The 13,996-nt window shown below is 54.3% G+C and overlaps 1 protein-coding gene across 1 annotated transcript in view; it reads right to left on the minus strand.

Annotated features, from left to right (window-relative positions):
- Positions 1-30: 30 nt before the first annotated feature.
- Positions 31-13,996, minus strand: part of Tpcn1 (two pore segment channel 1) — a 51,198-nt gene continuing 37,232 nt past the window's right edge. Inside the window, 22 exon segments of the mRNA XM_038346428.1 lie at positions 31-1,908; positions 3,066-3,146; positions 3,310-3,449; positions 4,600-4,684; positions 4,782-4,850; positions 5,401-5,447; positions 6,070-6,112; positions 6,114-6,186; positions 6,952-6,962; positions 6,964-7,023; positions 7,025-7,043; positions 7,520-7,536; positions 7,538-7,592; positions 8,410-8,461; positions 8,464-8,496; positions 8,499-8,515; positions 9,796-9,818; positions 9,821-9,844; positions 10,419-10,481; positions 10,484-10,513; positions 10,591-10,640; positions 13,737-13,781. Of these exon segments, the coding sequence (XP_038202356.1) occupies positions 1,786-1,908; positions 3,066-3,146; positions 3,310-3,449; positions 4,600-4,684; positions 4,782-4,850; positions 5,401-5,447; positions 6,070-6,112; positions 6,114-6,186; positions 6,952-6,962; positions 6,964-7,023; positions 7,025-7,043; positions 7,520-7,536; positions 7,538-7,592; positions 8,410-8,461; positions 8,464-8,496; positions 8,499-8,515; positions 9,796-9,818; positions 9,821-9,844; positions 10,419-10,481; positions 10,484-10,513; positions 10,591-10,640; positions 13,737-13,781 (1,160 nt within the window). The 3' untranslated portion in view covers positions 31-1,785.

The raw sequence follows: 13,996 nt of genomic DNA on the forward strand, positions 1-13,996 counted from the left end.
CCCAAGCTGGAAGTTAAAGGCAGCAGCATCTACAAAGCAGAGGCTTGTTTATTGACACACCAGAAATCTGGGTACAGTGGGTTTCTAGGTAGCAAATCATTGTATAAAACCTTCTGACGTGGCTCCTGATCCATACAAAATGATTGTCTGCATGGTGTGGAGTAAGGCTGGGGTGGGGGAGGGGAAGAGCATGGTTCCACAGCTACCCCTGCTAGGCTGTGACTGAGGGAAGGGCATCTCAGCTCACAGCCTGAGTGACATCCATCTGTCCCCTGCTTAGCAAGTTTGAGAGTCAGCTTGGTGTGCCCAAGGTGACCCTGTGGGGATAGGTGTCCCCAGTCTACATGACTCGGTGGTGTTTGGTCAACCAGCTCTATTTCCCCTCTGGCGCCTGGCTGGTATATGCTAAACCCAGGGGTTCTGGTACCTCATATTAGGCCTAAGACCAGTCCCCACACCTGGGCCCTTCTCCCCTATGCTAAGGGGTTACTTAATTCCTGGGGTAGAGGAAGGCAAGGACCAGGATGCTCAGAGGCCCCAGGCCCTCTGTAGAGGCCTCCCCTCTTTTTGCTTCCAAAATGCCCATACACAAAAACTAAGGCACCCAGCTATGCAAATGAAGCTGCTTCTCTGGAGAGAGGGCTGGGGAGTCCAGGCTGAGCTCCAGTGGAGGCAAAGAGCCTTTCAGAGTTAAGGGAATGCTACCAGTCTCTTGAGTGCTTATGGGAAGCAGTGGTTTTCCCGGGGGAGGGGGGAAGGCTGTGCTTTATTCAGAGTGAAAACACCTGCTTTCCAGCTTGGCCCCAGGATCAGCTGAGTGGGATGCTGGGCCTAGCTCTGTCCTCTTCTGCATGAAAGGACCTATGCCTGCCCATTCTGAGTCCCAAGAAGCAACAGGCATGGAAGGCCAGGTTAGCTGGAGGTGCCAGGACGTGGGAGATGCTTTTCCAGCTCTCCCAAGCCTGCCTGCTCTGGACCTCATCCCCTGATGGACACAACATGATGAAGTGACCACAGGAGGTGGAGGTGGCTGATGCTTACCTGACCCTCCTCCCCCGCCCACCTAGCTTATGAGAGCCTTGGGGAGGCCAGTCCTCATTGTGCCTCAGAGTCCCTGAAGAGCAGCTATCATGGTGCGGTGGCGCCAGGCTGCAGTGATGGGCAGTGAGGGATCCTAGGCCGTGGCTCCCTCCCCAGCCTTCAGCACCGGCTCAAATGAACTCTGCTGAAGAAGCGACTCACAGAAGGTACATGGTTTACCCTGGGTCAAATTCCGGGGCCTCCTACTGGTCCCAGGCACCGGTCCCACAGGGACCTCCTAGCACTTCCATCACCTACAGATGCTGCCATCCTGCGGGCCGGGGGGTTTCTTCCTAGTGGTTTTGTCCCGAATACCAGACACAGACACCTGTGACGGGTGTGGGGACTACTGGGGACACTGCAGGGATGGCGCCCGAGGCAGCAGCAGGGAGGTCCCACCTGGTGTCCCCAGGAAAGCTGGCATTGCTGAGATGGCACAGCCTATTTAAGGGGCTTCTGGAGAAGAGGGCTTCCAGAGATTTCCATGGTAGGAAGAGCTCAGTCAGGCCTGGTCCTCTATCCCAAGCCGACTTCTGAAGCTCAGGAAGACAGAGCAAGGCAGTTCAAACCAGCCCTGGCTAGTCTTTTTCTGTCTGTGTAAGTATGTGCATATATGAGTGTGTCTGCATACACACGGGTTCCATACGTGGTAGTACATAATACTGTGGTGTTATTGCATAGAAGAGCTGGCTCCACGAGGCCCGGCTAGGTGACAGTCTGGGAACGCTGGCGACTGCCAGGGGGCTGCTGGGTGGTGGGGCCAGGCACGCTGCCCCTAAGCTGCTGCTGCTGCATCTCCTGCTCCCGGGCATGCTCCTCGTACCACTCCTAGGACAGAGGCGAGTGCTGCTGAGAGGTGGCTCACCTTCCAACCCACTCCCTCCAGCTGACGTGGGGGACGCAGCCCACCACCCACAAGGGACAGCAGAAGAGCCTGTGCTGGGCAAGGTCAGCGGAGGCAGCCAGGATCCCACCCACCGAGATAAGCACCCCACCACCACCCAGGGGATAGGGACAATGGCCCACAGGGGCTCTGCTGGAGCTCAGGCCTCTCCAGGCTGAGGCTGTGGGTGGCAGTGTCACCTTCATTCAGACACTGCTTCTGCTGCCCTCTGTGGGGTCACAGGGGCCTTTAAGCTCACAGCTGCTTACCTCCCAGCGTGACCCAGAAAGCCAGCCACTCCCAGGTACTGGGGTAGGGCCAGTGTTAAACAGTTCCCTCATAGTTAAAAACCAGAACCCAAGCCACAGACTCTCCAGAGTGAGCCCATGGCTGTGCTCCCTCGTTAGCAGAGGGAAGACTGAAGCCTGGTGTGGGCTGGCAGGCTGGGGGAGGATGGGAGTTGCCTGGCTTCTGGGTGCCTTGGGTGCTCCTGGGCAGCTGCCCCGCTGCTCTGTGGGGCTTACTGTTCTGTCACTTTGGGTGGGGTCTGTGGCGCCAAGGCTCGGTGGCCTCCAACCACAACTTCTTGTGTTAATGAAGCTGCTGCACAGGAAATCCAGAAACCCCAGAGGAAGTTGAGCTAAGCAGGGCTCAGGCCTCGGGTTCTGCTAGGAGGGGAATGCTGCCAACCACACAGCGTTTACACTTTAACAGCTGCCGGCATGGTGAGACTGGGAGACGGTGGGAGGGAGGAAGGAAGGAAGTCCCCAGGTCAAAATGCCCACCGCCCTGAGCTCAGCAAAGCTTATTTCTATCAAGCGACGGGGGCAGGAAGAGGGAAGTAACCACCAACCACCCTGCGTGGGCAGCAGGTCCTTCAGGGCCTGCCTGGACTCTTCCCTCACACATCTCTAGAAAGAACCACAGAGTCACTGGATGCCCTCAAGGGGCAGCATGGCCATGCAGTGGGCTGGATGGAAAAATGGCCACCCAGGATACAAAATGTCAAGGCTGTGAAGTCTCAGTCCTGAGTCCCTGGGAAGACATGGAACCTTCCTGAGCCCTGCAGAAGGCCCCTCCCCCCCAGGGCATTCGCCCCTACCTGGATCTCCTCCTGGTACATCTTCAAGCTCAGGTCACTTTTGGTTCTTGATCGCCGTCCCAGAAACACCAAGGAATTTTGCTAGGGAGGAATGGAGGCTGTGAGGCTGCACGGACTCACCTGGGCTTGGCCCTAGGGCTGTACCACAGAGGCTGCTCCTACCCCATGGATATTTGCAAGGATGCCACCAGCTTGAGATGGCAGGCCCCTCCACTTGGCAACTGTGGAGCCTACGGCCCCTTACCTGGTATTTCTCCATCTGAGAGAGGGTGTCAAGCAGCCGGGTGACGTCAGAGGAGGCACCTCGCACCTCACGATAAAGCTCCAGGATGGCCAGAAGCTCCTCCTTGGATATTTCCTTCTCAATGATGATGCCACTGTCCACTGAAGTGGGGGAAGAGCTGGGTCCCATAACCACTTTCTCCCACTGTGGAGTCTGGCACTTCCCTCAGGCAGCACCCATTCCTGTCCCAGCCTCTCGTGGTCCCTCCTTCCCCTCCCCTCACTATGTCAGGAAATCATGTTCAGCCAACAGCTTACAGGGGACACGGCATCAGGGGGAAGCAGGATATGGTAATCTCAGGCTTTAGGTGTGGAGAGTGGGTGGGTGGACTATCTCAAGGCCAGCCTTGGCTACCTCGGGCCATCTGAGCACCTATCTTACAGAAGGCTTTGCTAGTCTCCAAGAAAACAAATATCAGGTGGCATTCAGGATGTACAGACAGGAAGACTGCAAGTTCAAGGCCAGCCTCAGTTATATCCAAAACTGTCTCTAAACACACACATTAGCGAACATATATAACACCTAGCTCGACACCACGTCGATTTAAGAACAAGTAGGGGTGGGTAGGCAGTTCTGGTGGTGTTTGGTTTGGTTTTCTTTCTTCAGTTTGGGGTTGGAATTCAGGACTTTGCACATGTGTATAGAAACAACTCTACCGCTGAGCTAAGAATTAAGACGAGCTTAGCCAGGCCCCTGGGCTGCAGAAGGGACGCTCTTTACCTCTGCAAGGGGCATTCACACATGGGAATCGGGAGCTGTGGTGATCTGATTGTGTTGTAGTGAACCGTGGCATGGGCTGGCAGAGGGCTCAGAGTTGTCGAGGGTTGGGAAGGACACCAAGGGCTGTTCCTCCCACAGCCTTCTCCACTCAGAATGAAATGATGGCGGCTACTTGTTTTACATTTAGAAGCTGTAAGCATTTTTCTGCTGTTAGGTTTTTTTAAATTTCCGTACTTTTTAAGGTACGAGTGCTCTGTCTGCATGTGTGCCGGCAGGCCAGAAGAGAGCATCAGATCCTATCATAGACGGTTATGAGCTGCCATGTGGGTGCTGGGAATTGAACTCAGGACCTCTGGAAGAACAGCCAGTGCTCTTAACGGCTGAGCCATCTCTCCAGCCCTTCGGCTATTAGATTGTTAACATCAGCTACAAATGAGACCTAGACAGACTAGCCAAAGCCCGACAGCTGATACAGCTGAGACAAGCAGGCAGGGGGGCAACAGAGTGCGGCAGATGGACACCCGTACAGACCTTCCGAGTCCTGACTCTTGCGGCTGTAGTTCATGCGGAAGACGAAGGCCTCCAAGATGAAGGCTACAATGATGGTCATCACCACCTGCCAAGGAAAGACAATGTCACGGCCCCGTTAGATGAGGCCCTTCCTCTCCAACACTGCAGCCCAGGGAACCAAGAACGGCTGTGGTGGGACCTACCATGGTCACGATATAGAAGGTCATGAAGTACAGGCGGCTCCAGTGGGAGGTCTGTGAGGTGACACCTTCCTGGAGAGAGCAGCGAGTGAGCCCGCAGGTGGCACTAGCCACCGTCTCCTCAGTCTGTCCGCCCAGGCCCAAAGCCAAGTGATACCCAATCCTTCCCAGGCCCTCCCTGTGCCCCTTGCTCCCTGGATCTGAGTACTCCTTTCTGTAGCGTCAGCCCCCAGCCCTCTCCAGCACGGCAGACTGGAGCCCAGGTCAGCACAGACAAGTCTTCGACTGGAGAGAATTTAAAGAATGCGGGGACCCTCCCACCCTCACTGTATTTTTTCTTTATTTTAGAAACAGAATCTGTGAACTAAAGTGATCTTCCTGCCTCATCTTCCCAAGCAGCTGGCAACAACACCACAGGGCCTGGCACGTCACACTGTTGACCAATGGTCAGACACCCAGAGGCTGTCACGGTGCATGGAGGAAGGGAGACAGAGCCGGGGTGGTGTGCACATTGGGGCTTTCCACTAAAGCATGATAAAGGACCCCACACCCTGTGGGGACTGTAAGAGAAATGCACCGCAGCCCCCAGAGAGGACAGAGGTGGGGGAGGCCCAGAGCTTACCATGATGATGTACCAATTGTTGACAACTGTGAGCTCAAACAAGGTCACTGCAAGGGAAGGGGGCATGCCTCAGGCCAAGGTCAAAGGCCCTCTCTGCCCCCGAGTAACTGCTTACAGGGACAACCTGCCACACAACCCATCCTCCCGAAAAGTGTGCCCTTTGCCTGAAGAGCCTGTGGGGGCCAGGTCTGGCTGAGGGAGCAAGGGGGGCTCTCCCTTCCCTCAAGAGGCCACGTCTACCAGTATTAACATCCCTCCTACCATCAGACTTAACTGGGTGTGTGATGGGAGCAAGAGGTGCTCTCCCTTCCCTAGAGAGGTCGCGCCAGTATTATTATGTCCCTCCTATCATCAGGCTTTTGCTAGGAACCAGAGAGTAGCGCGGAGCCCGGGGGCCTCGGTCAGGGGCCGCCTGATACTGAAACAGGGCTACTGTGCCGGTTCCCTCTGACGGCACTGAAGGTAGCCGGTGCGCCATGCTGGCATCACAGCTGGGCTAGGACCTCTTCCTTCTCCGACACGGTGAGGTCTGGTACCTGAGCGAGTTGGATCTGCCTGTGCTCCAACCGCACGACACTGCTGTGAGTTCAGGGGACCCCCAGGAAGGATGCTCAGTGGCTAGAAAGAGTGGAGAGACAAGGCCGGGAGGCCCCTCCGGGACTCACTCACCAAAGCTGTTGAGGATGTTGTCAAAGTTATTGAGATAGTAGTAAGCCGTCCTCTATCCTGGTCTTATTGTCCACCGTGTGGTTGATAAATCGGTAGGCATCAGCCACCGTGCTGGAGCTGACGAAGGGCACAAGAGGGCAGGGGGGTCACAAGATGACTGACCACCCTCTCTGGGACAAGCATGCAAAACAAGGCCTGACTAGGGGTCTCCCTGTGCCACCCATATCCTACCCTAAGCGCAATCACTGGTGTGCCTGCAACCTGCAAAGGTAGTGTGGAGGTAGTGGGAAATGGGTGCCTTCGCTATCCTCCCAGGCTTCTCTGGAGCACTGCCCATGTACCCCCAGCTTTGGCCCAGGTTGCCCCACTTGGAGGGGACCCTGTCTGCCACACTCCAGGTTTACACTCTCCTGTTAAAATCCATGCTGCTGTTTGTAAAAGTTAGGTGCCCATGCACCAGGGAGCTCGCGAACAAGGCTATGTCTTGAGTCCCCAGCTGAACGGTACACGGACCCTGAAGGGAGGTCTGGGATGTGTGCTTGAGCAGTATGGGGACCATTATGGGCTCTTGGTATCGGGTCACTGGTGACCTATCAGTGCTCAAGGTCACGTGGCCAGTCACAAGTGGACATATCAATAGTGGATCTTGCTCATATCCTTTTAGAGAGAGGAGGGCATGGGTTAGGGCCACAGAGGTGTCACCTGGCTCTTCACCCCTCATCCCTGTGGTCTTCTTGCCAAGGTCATCTGTCTAGACTCTTGCCAGGTCCCAGCCTCTCTTGGACAGTGTATGAGGGGTGAGGAGGGGTGTGTCTGTCGATTGTCTGTCCCTCAGCTCTGTGTGCCCAGCCTAGGAGTGGGTCGCCCACGCCGTGCACATACTTGCAGCAGTTGCGGTACAGTCGCCCCGCTGAAGAACTCCATGCCCACGATGGCGAAGGAATAGTAGAAGGTAGAGCAGTGTGAGGCCGAGGCTGGGGAGGGCAGAGGGACAGGGCCGTCAGGGTGGGTGAGGGGCGGTAGCTGCAGCGCGTCCTGGTCCCCCGGCACTGACTGCGGGAGGCCATTGCCCCTAGCCCTGGCCAAGTGACCACCGAAAAGTGTCTGCAGGGGAGGGGCCCGCGTGGCTCATGGTGGGGGACGCTAGGGACAGATTCCCCTTAACCAGAGATACACCCCTTACCTGTGAGTAGGCTCACAGGTGACCCCTTACCTGTGAACGTAGACACAGGTGGTTAAGTTGACAGTTCCCTGCCCTCCCACTAGACAGCTCAGCCAGGTCAGCGCTGCCGAGGGGGGACCTGTATGGTCCAGATTCTGTCTCTTTGAAGAGCCACCCCCAGACTTCCCGAATCCAGCCTTCCTGGGATTCCTCCTTGTTCCTGCTTCCCCTGAACCCCTACACGAGCCTCATACCGCCTGGACCTGTAGGCTGAGAGGCGGGCAGTACCTGGCCATCCGTGGCAAGCAGCTCAAACATGGTGTCCAACACATTGCGGTAGCGTTTCTTCAGTTTGAATAACCTGAGTGAACGAGAGCACTGTGTTGCTGGAACCACAGAGGCAGGGGCACGGCCACCGCCCGCTTCGTCAGAAAGCCCTCCTCGCCCCCGTGAAGATGAGGCTGAGAAACCTTGCGAAGCTGAGCTCAAGACTTAAAAGGTGGCACCGTAAGGGCAGACCTGGGACACTGGGGCAGGACAAGACCCGCTGAGGAGTTACAGACCGTGCCAGCCTCATATTGTATTATGTGGTTTAAAAAAAGCAGGGTGTCCCCCCAACTGGACTGGACAGATGAAGCCAGCAGCTCAGACAGTATAACACGCCCAGGAAAGGGGATGTCACACTCGGAGACCCTCAGGAAGAAAGGTGGATGTGCAAAAAAGGACGAGCCACAATGGACTTGACCCAGCTGGCCTGGAAGGGATGGCAGGAAGTAGGGACATGGTAGAACCCCTTGGCAGTAAAGCAGCCTGACTCCTGAGGCTCAGAGAGCCAAACCTCAAGGAAGACATGTGGGCAAGTGGGACTTCACTGGGGCCTCACTGGATCTGAAAAAGTGGGGACACCAGGGGCAAAGGGCCCAAGAACAGAGGTTGAGACAGGTGAGAGCAGACGCCTGGGACATCGCTCTAGTCCTCAAAGGTGAGAGACCCTAACTAAAGACTGGGCAAGTGGGCAGTGTGGCTCTTCCTGGGCTGTAGGCTGGACTGTTCTGCTCATCAAGAGCACTGTGTGCCCCTTTCCTGCAGAGCCCATGCGAGCCAGTGAACCTCGGCTGAGCCAAGGGTTCCCACCACCCACGCCCACTGCCAATTCCCTAGCCCTCCCTGCAGGTCACCTGAGCAGCTGAAGGGGACGTAGGACCACGATGAAGTAGAAGGGCTCCATGTGAGCGTCAGTGCGAGCAGCCCCAGGAAGGCAATGCTGTGACTGAGAAATCGAACCTGGAGCCAGGGGAGAAGCCAGTCTGTTAGTGACATCCCGGACCCCTTCCACCACTTCCTCTGGCAGCCCCCGCTCTTAGCTGGCTTCAGAGTCCTGACCAGTCACAGGGGATAGTCCACGGGACAATGAACACCCGCCCAGCTGGCCACCCCAGCCACAGCTCAGGCCTAAGCATTAGTCTGGCATTCTGACCCCAGGGCGCACGCGCCTGAAAACGGCCTCTGTAGATGGTGTTGCTCTAGGCACAGGGGGCAGAAGCCTTGGCCTCAGTAGCCTCTAGAGGGGCTGGTCATACTGGAACCATGGCCCCATTGAGGAACCGAAGGCAGGACTCAAGACACACCAGGCAGGCACAACGTCACTCATGTGACACAGTGTCAGGGCTGCAATGCCTGTTAGACAAGCTGCCACGGAATATCTCCAGCCCATTAGTCCTTTGTCCTTTGTCCTTGCTTTAATAGCAGTGTCTTCTGTGTCCGCCCAGGCAGAATGCTGGACTTCTGGGCCGCGACCCCACTCTGGGTGGTGATGACGAGCCGCGCCCCCCACACCGATTTCTCCCGGCTCTCACAGGCTGTGTTTTGAATGACCCGAGCCTGGTGTGGTCGCCTGACTTCACAGCTGAGTTCATTTTAAAGACTCAAAGGTGAGGGAGTTCAGAGCACACGTGAGGCCATGCAGTTCTTTTCGTGTGGTTTTCGGTTTTTAAAACAGGGTCTCACATAGCCCAGGCTGGGCACAGGATGGACTTGTACTCCTGATCCTCCTGCCTCACTCCTGAGTGCTAGGATGGCAAGCCTATGCCACCACAACCAGCTCTGGCTTTTTCACTGCCACCAAGAGGAGCGACACCTTCTGTGGCCCTGTGGTTTGGGGGGGTTTTGCTTTTTTGTTTGTTTTTTGAGACAGGGTTTATCTATCTAGCCCTGACTATCCTGGAACTCACTATGTAGATCATGCTGGCCTTGAACTCACAGAGATCTTCCTGCCGCTGCCTCCCAAGTGCTGGGATTAAAGGTGTGTGCTACCATGCCCAGAGCCCTTGTGGTTTTAATAGAAGAGATATAAATCTGATGACTAAGAGCCAGCCCTGGGGACCGTGGGAACCGGTGTGGGTAGCCCTAAGGCTTCAAGTTAAGACCCCCAGAAGTCTTGAATCATAGGCAGACAGAACTTGCTGTTCTCTGACCCTCCAAGTGTGTCCTTTGGGTGTGGGTGGGAGAGGATGGCTTGCCATAAACACTTCAGAGCCCCAGGGAGACCATGGTGCTTGACTTACAAGTTCCATCCAGAGGACAGGTACTACCCAGAGGGCCCAGGCCAGCCACCTTCATGACAGTTCAACTCCATAGAACTAAGACAAGAAGAAAACATCAGGGGGCTGATTTGGGCCTGGCCAGCTAAAGGCCAGCTGAGGGACGTGTGAAGGGGACAGCTAGAGGGAGGCCAGCTGAGGGACGTGGTGAAGGGGACAGCTTAGAAGGAGGCCAGGCTGAGGGACGTGGTGATGGGGGCGCTGGAGGGAGGCCAGGCTGAGGGACATGGTGATGGGGACAGCTGGAGGGAGGCCAGGCTTAGGGACGTGGTGATGGGGACGCTGGAGGGAGGCCAGGCTGAGGGACATGGTGATGGGGACAGCTAGAGGGAGGCCGGCTGAGGGACGTGGCAGAGGGGACAGCTAGAAGGAGGCCAGGCTGAGGGACGTGGTGAAGGGGACAGCTGGAGGAAGGCCAGGCTGAGGGACGTGGTGATGGGGCAGCGTGGGAGGGAGGGCCAGGCTGAGGGGCGTGGCAGAGGGTTGTGAGAGATGCAGGGATTTGAAACAGGGTAAAAAGGTCAGACTAAACCTCTAAGATGGGGTCCTTTAAGGTTCTGTTTTAGGGGTGAGCCATGAGATGCGACAGTCAGGCAGAGCTCTCACAGCACACCTTACTGGTGAGAAAACACAAGGTAACTCCAGGGCACACATGCTTCGAGATGAAATTCCCACCTGGAAGACAGAAACGTGGCGGCCATGTCAGCCGTGGCTTTGAGTAAGGCAGGGCGAGGTCCCTGCTGTGGCTCACCTTTCAAACATGAATGTCTCCACCAGGATCCACACCCCGTTGACAGCTACCACCAAGTCTGCAATAGAGAAGCCATGAGAGGGAGTCAGGGGGACCGGCCTGACAGCCTACAGGGCAAGAACCCGCAGGGTGTGAACAGAAAAGGCCAAGGCCACACAATCGTTCAGGGAGGATCCCTCCTGCTTAGAGCTCTCGCTACTGACTAGGACATTGCCCTTAGGAAATGGCCAGGAATAGCTGATGACATAGTTTGCGTCACTATAGCAACTGAGTTCAGATGTTCAGATGAGCCCCAGTTGTCCACACAGATGGCCATTCTGCATGAGTGTTGCCATCATTGTCTGACTGTGAGCTGACTGTGTGATGTTAAGAGTGCTTGTTGCTCTTGCAGAAAACCTGGGTCCAGTTTCTCAGCACAAACCGAGATGGTGGCTCACAACCATCATAACTGCAGGCCCAGGGGTCTGATGCCCTCTTCTGACCTCTGAGTGCTAAGGGGCACACACGCAGTGCAGATACCAGGCAGGCCAAAACAGTCCTACTCATAAAATAGACATAAACTTTGCTCTCCTCAAAATGCCTGCATGAACACAGTATGTCGCAATATATGTATGAGACCTTCCACCCAGGCACTCACATGTCTGGGAAATGACCCCAGGGCCAGCAACTAGACACAAAAAATATGTCCATGATGGGAGTCGGTGACTGTTTGAATAGACTGATACATTTGCCAAGGGGCACGAAGAGACCATGTGTCCCTCTCCTGTGTGTTATTATGCAATGGTATCTACTCTTTCCTAACCACTGAAACACACCAGTGGGGGAAGGGGTGCCTAAAGTGTGCTTAAGTATTTAGATAGACGCCATATGCATGGACTGTGTTTTTGAGGCAGGATAAGTCACAATAAAATTACCCATTGGGAGGTAATGGATATAATCTATACTTACATTGAATTAATTTGCTTGAAAATTTGGACTTGAAAGCATATAAAAATGCTACCAAAATATATCCAAAGGATGCTCAACCGTTGCTGCAAGGACAGGTGCTCTACTATGTTCATAGCAGCATTGTTTATCATAGCCGAACCTGGAAACAACCTAGAATGCCCCTCACCAAAGAAATGGATAAAAAAAATGTGGTACATTTACACAATGGAATACTACACAGCAGAAAAAACTAACGACATCTTGAATTTGCAGGCAAATGGATGGAGCTAGAAAACCCAGACCAGAAAGACAATTATCATATGATCTCACTCATATAGTGGTTTTTAAACATAAAGCAAAAAAAAAAAAAAGGCCTACATATCACAATCCCAGAGAACCGAGACAACATGAAGACCCTAAAAAGAGAGACATAGCATGGATCTAATCTAACATGGGAAGTGGAAAAAGACAAGATCTTCTGAGTAAACTGGGAGCATGGGGAGATCTTGGGGGGAAGGTTGAAGGGGAGGGGAAGGAAGGGGAGAGGAGCAGAGAAAAATGTATAGCTCAATAAAAATCAATACACACCCAACACACACACACACACACAATGCTACCAAATTATAATCAAGTTAAATGAAAAGAGGGGAGCCCTAAAAATCCAAAATAAATGAAATAAGAAAGAACCGGTGTAGTGGCACACACCCTCATCCGGCACCTGGGGGAACTGAGGCAGCCAGCGTTCTGTTAGGTTCAGAGGCAGCCGGGGCCGTCTCAAAACAACAGAAAAGACGAATGCTGGCAGTCGGTGACTTGTCCACTAACAGACAGGACCTATTCTGGGGGACCTGAAGCACACTAAGCAAATTAGTGTGTGTCCTCAGGCGATTCTCCAGGTGACACAGGGTCACACTGTGGGTCACAGGTCCTGTGCGTATGCTGCAGGGGACTCTCATGTTAAGATTGAGAATCAAGATATATCAGAGTCATGAGCGAGGTAAACACCCTGAGGCTGAAAATCAACATAGACTCATAATTTGTCTGTTTGCTTGGGTTTGGGGGACGGGTTTTGAGACAGTTTTCTGTGTGTTAGTCATGGCTGTCTATAACCCACTCTGTATGCCTCTGCCTCCTGCGTGCTGGGGATTAAAGGGCTGTGTGTTACCTCACATCAATGCTTTGGCGGCGGAAATGGGAGGACCCTGCACTCAAGGGCAGCCCTGGAATAAGGGGTAACTGTGGGACAGCCTGGTTCCAGAGTGAGACCCTGTCTCAGAAATAAAACACTACATAATAAGAACTAAAATGAAAATAAATGAGTAAGGCATGCTTTTAACTGATGGTGGGGTCCTGAAGATCTGCCTGGGCACACCAGGAGGCCTGTTTCTATGGATTTCTGCTCCTTGATTTAAATCAAGCCCTCTGAATACTGTGGGAAACCTGGAATCAGTCATGAGCACTATGCTCAAACTCTGGCCTACGAACATCTCTTCCTCCCAGAAGGATCAGAGCTCAGCCGCTAGACAGAATCTGTGGACGGTCTGAGAGCCTCCGGCTGAGGGGGGCTGCCCTCCAGCCCTTCTGGCTATCGAGCCTGTGAATGTGGCCAGGGACCCGAACTGCTGCTCTACCGGTGACCTCTTTGTGATGCGGGATGGACCTGGGGCTTCCTGCATGCCAGGCGAGCACGTCTGCCACTGAGTGGTACTTCCAGCCCGAGTCTGTGTTCTTCGGATAAGGCCCTTGGTGTTGGCCCACACTAGCCTGCAAACTTATGGCAATATCTCTGCCTCAGCCTCCCAAGTGCTGGGACCACAGTCATGAGCCACCACACTTGGCTAGATTTCTCCTCCCCCAATTAGCTTAAGTGTTTAGACCACATGGGGCTTTGAATAAAAGCATATGGGGGTAACTACATGGGGGGAAAGCAGAGAAAACGAACTCCCATCTTCCGTAACTAACCACTGGTTGTCCCAAAGGACCTAGGTCTAAAACAGAGACACAGAACTGAACTGAGCGTCCAGAAGACCAGGAAGGGACCAGCCACACACAATAAGGCATGGTAAATCAGGTGTGCCTGGATCTTAGAATTTTTTTTTGAGGGGTGCCAGGGACAGACCCCAGTGCCTGAGCCACGTGCTTGGCACCTTCAATCTCTTGCCCTTTCACCTTCAAGAACAAAGGACTCAGAAGAGGCAGGGCCTAGAGCTGTGATGGCGCACATTACACATGAAATACTGGAAGGCCTTGGACTTCACAAGGATGTTAATTCCTGTTTGAAGAGAAGACATGTTAAGGTTAGAAATGCCAGGCATGGGCGTCGCCTTTAACCCCAGTGCTCAGCACTTGGGGGAGGCAGAGGCAGGAGGATCCCTGAGCTTGAGGGCCAAGCCTGGTGTACAGAGTGGGTTCCAGGACAGCCGAGGACTACACAGAGAGACCCTGTCTTGAAGAAACCAAAACAAAAATACAAAAAACAAAACAAAG

This window comes from Arvicola amphibius, chromosome 10 (genome assembly GCF_903992535.2).
Source record: "Arvicola amphibius chromosome 10, mArvAmp1.2, whole genome shotgun sequence".
NCBI lineage: Eukaryota > Metazoa > Chordata > Mammalia > Rodentia > Cricetidae > Arvicola > Arvicola amphibius.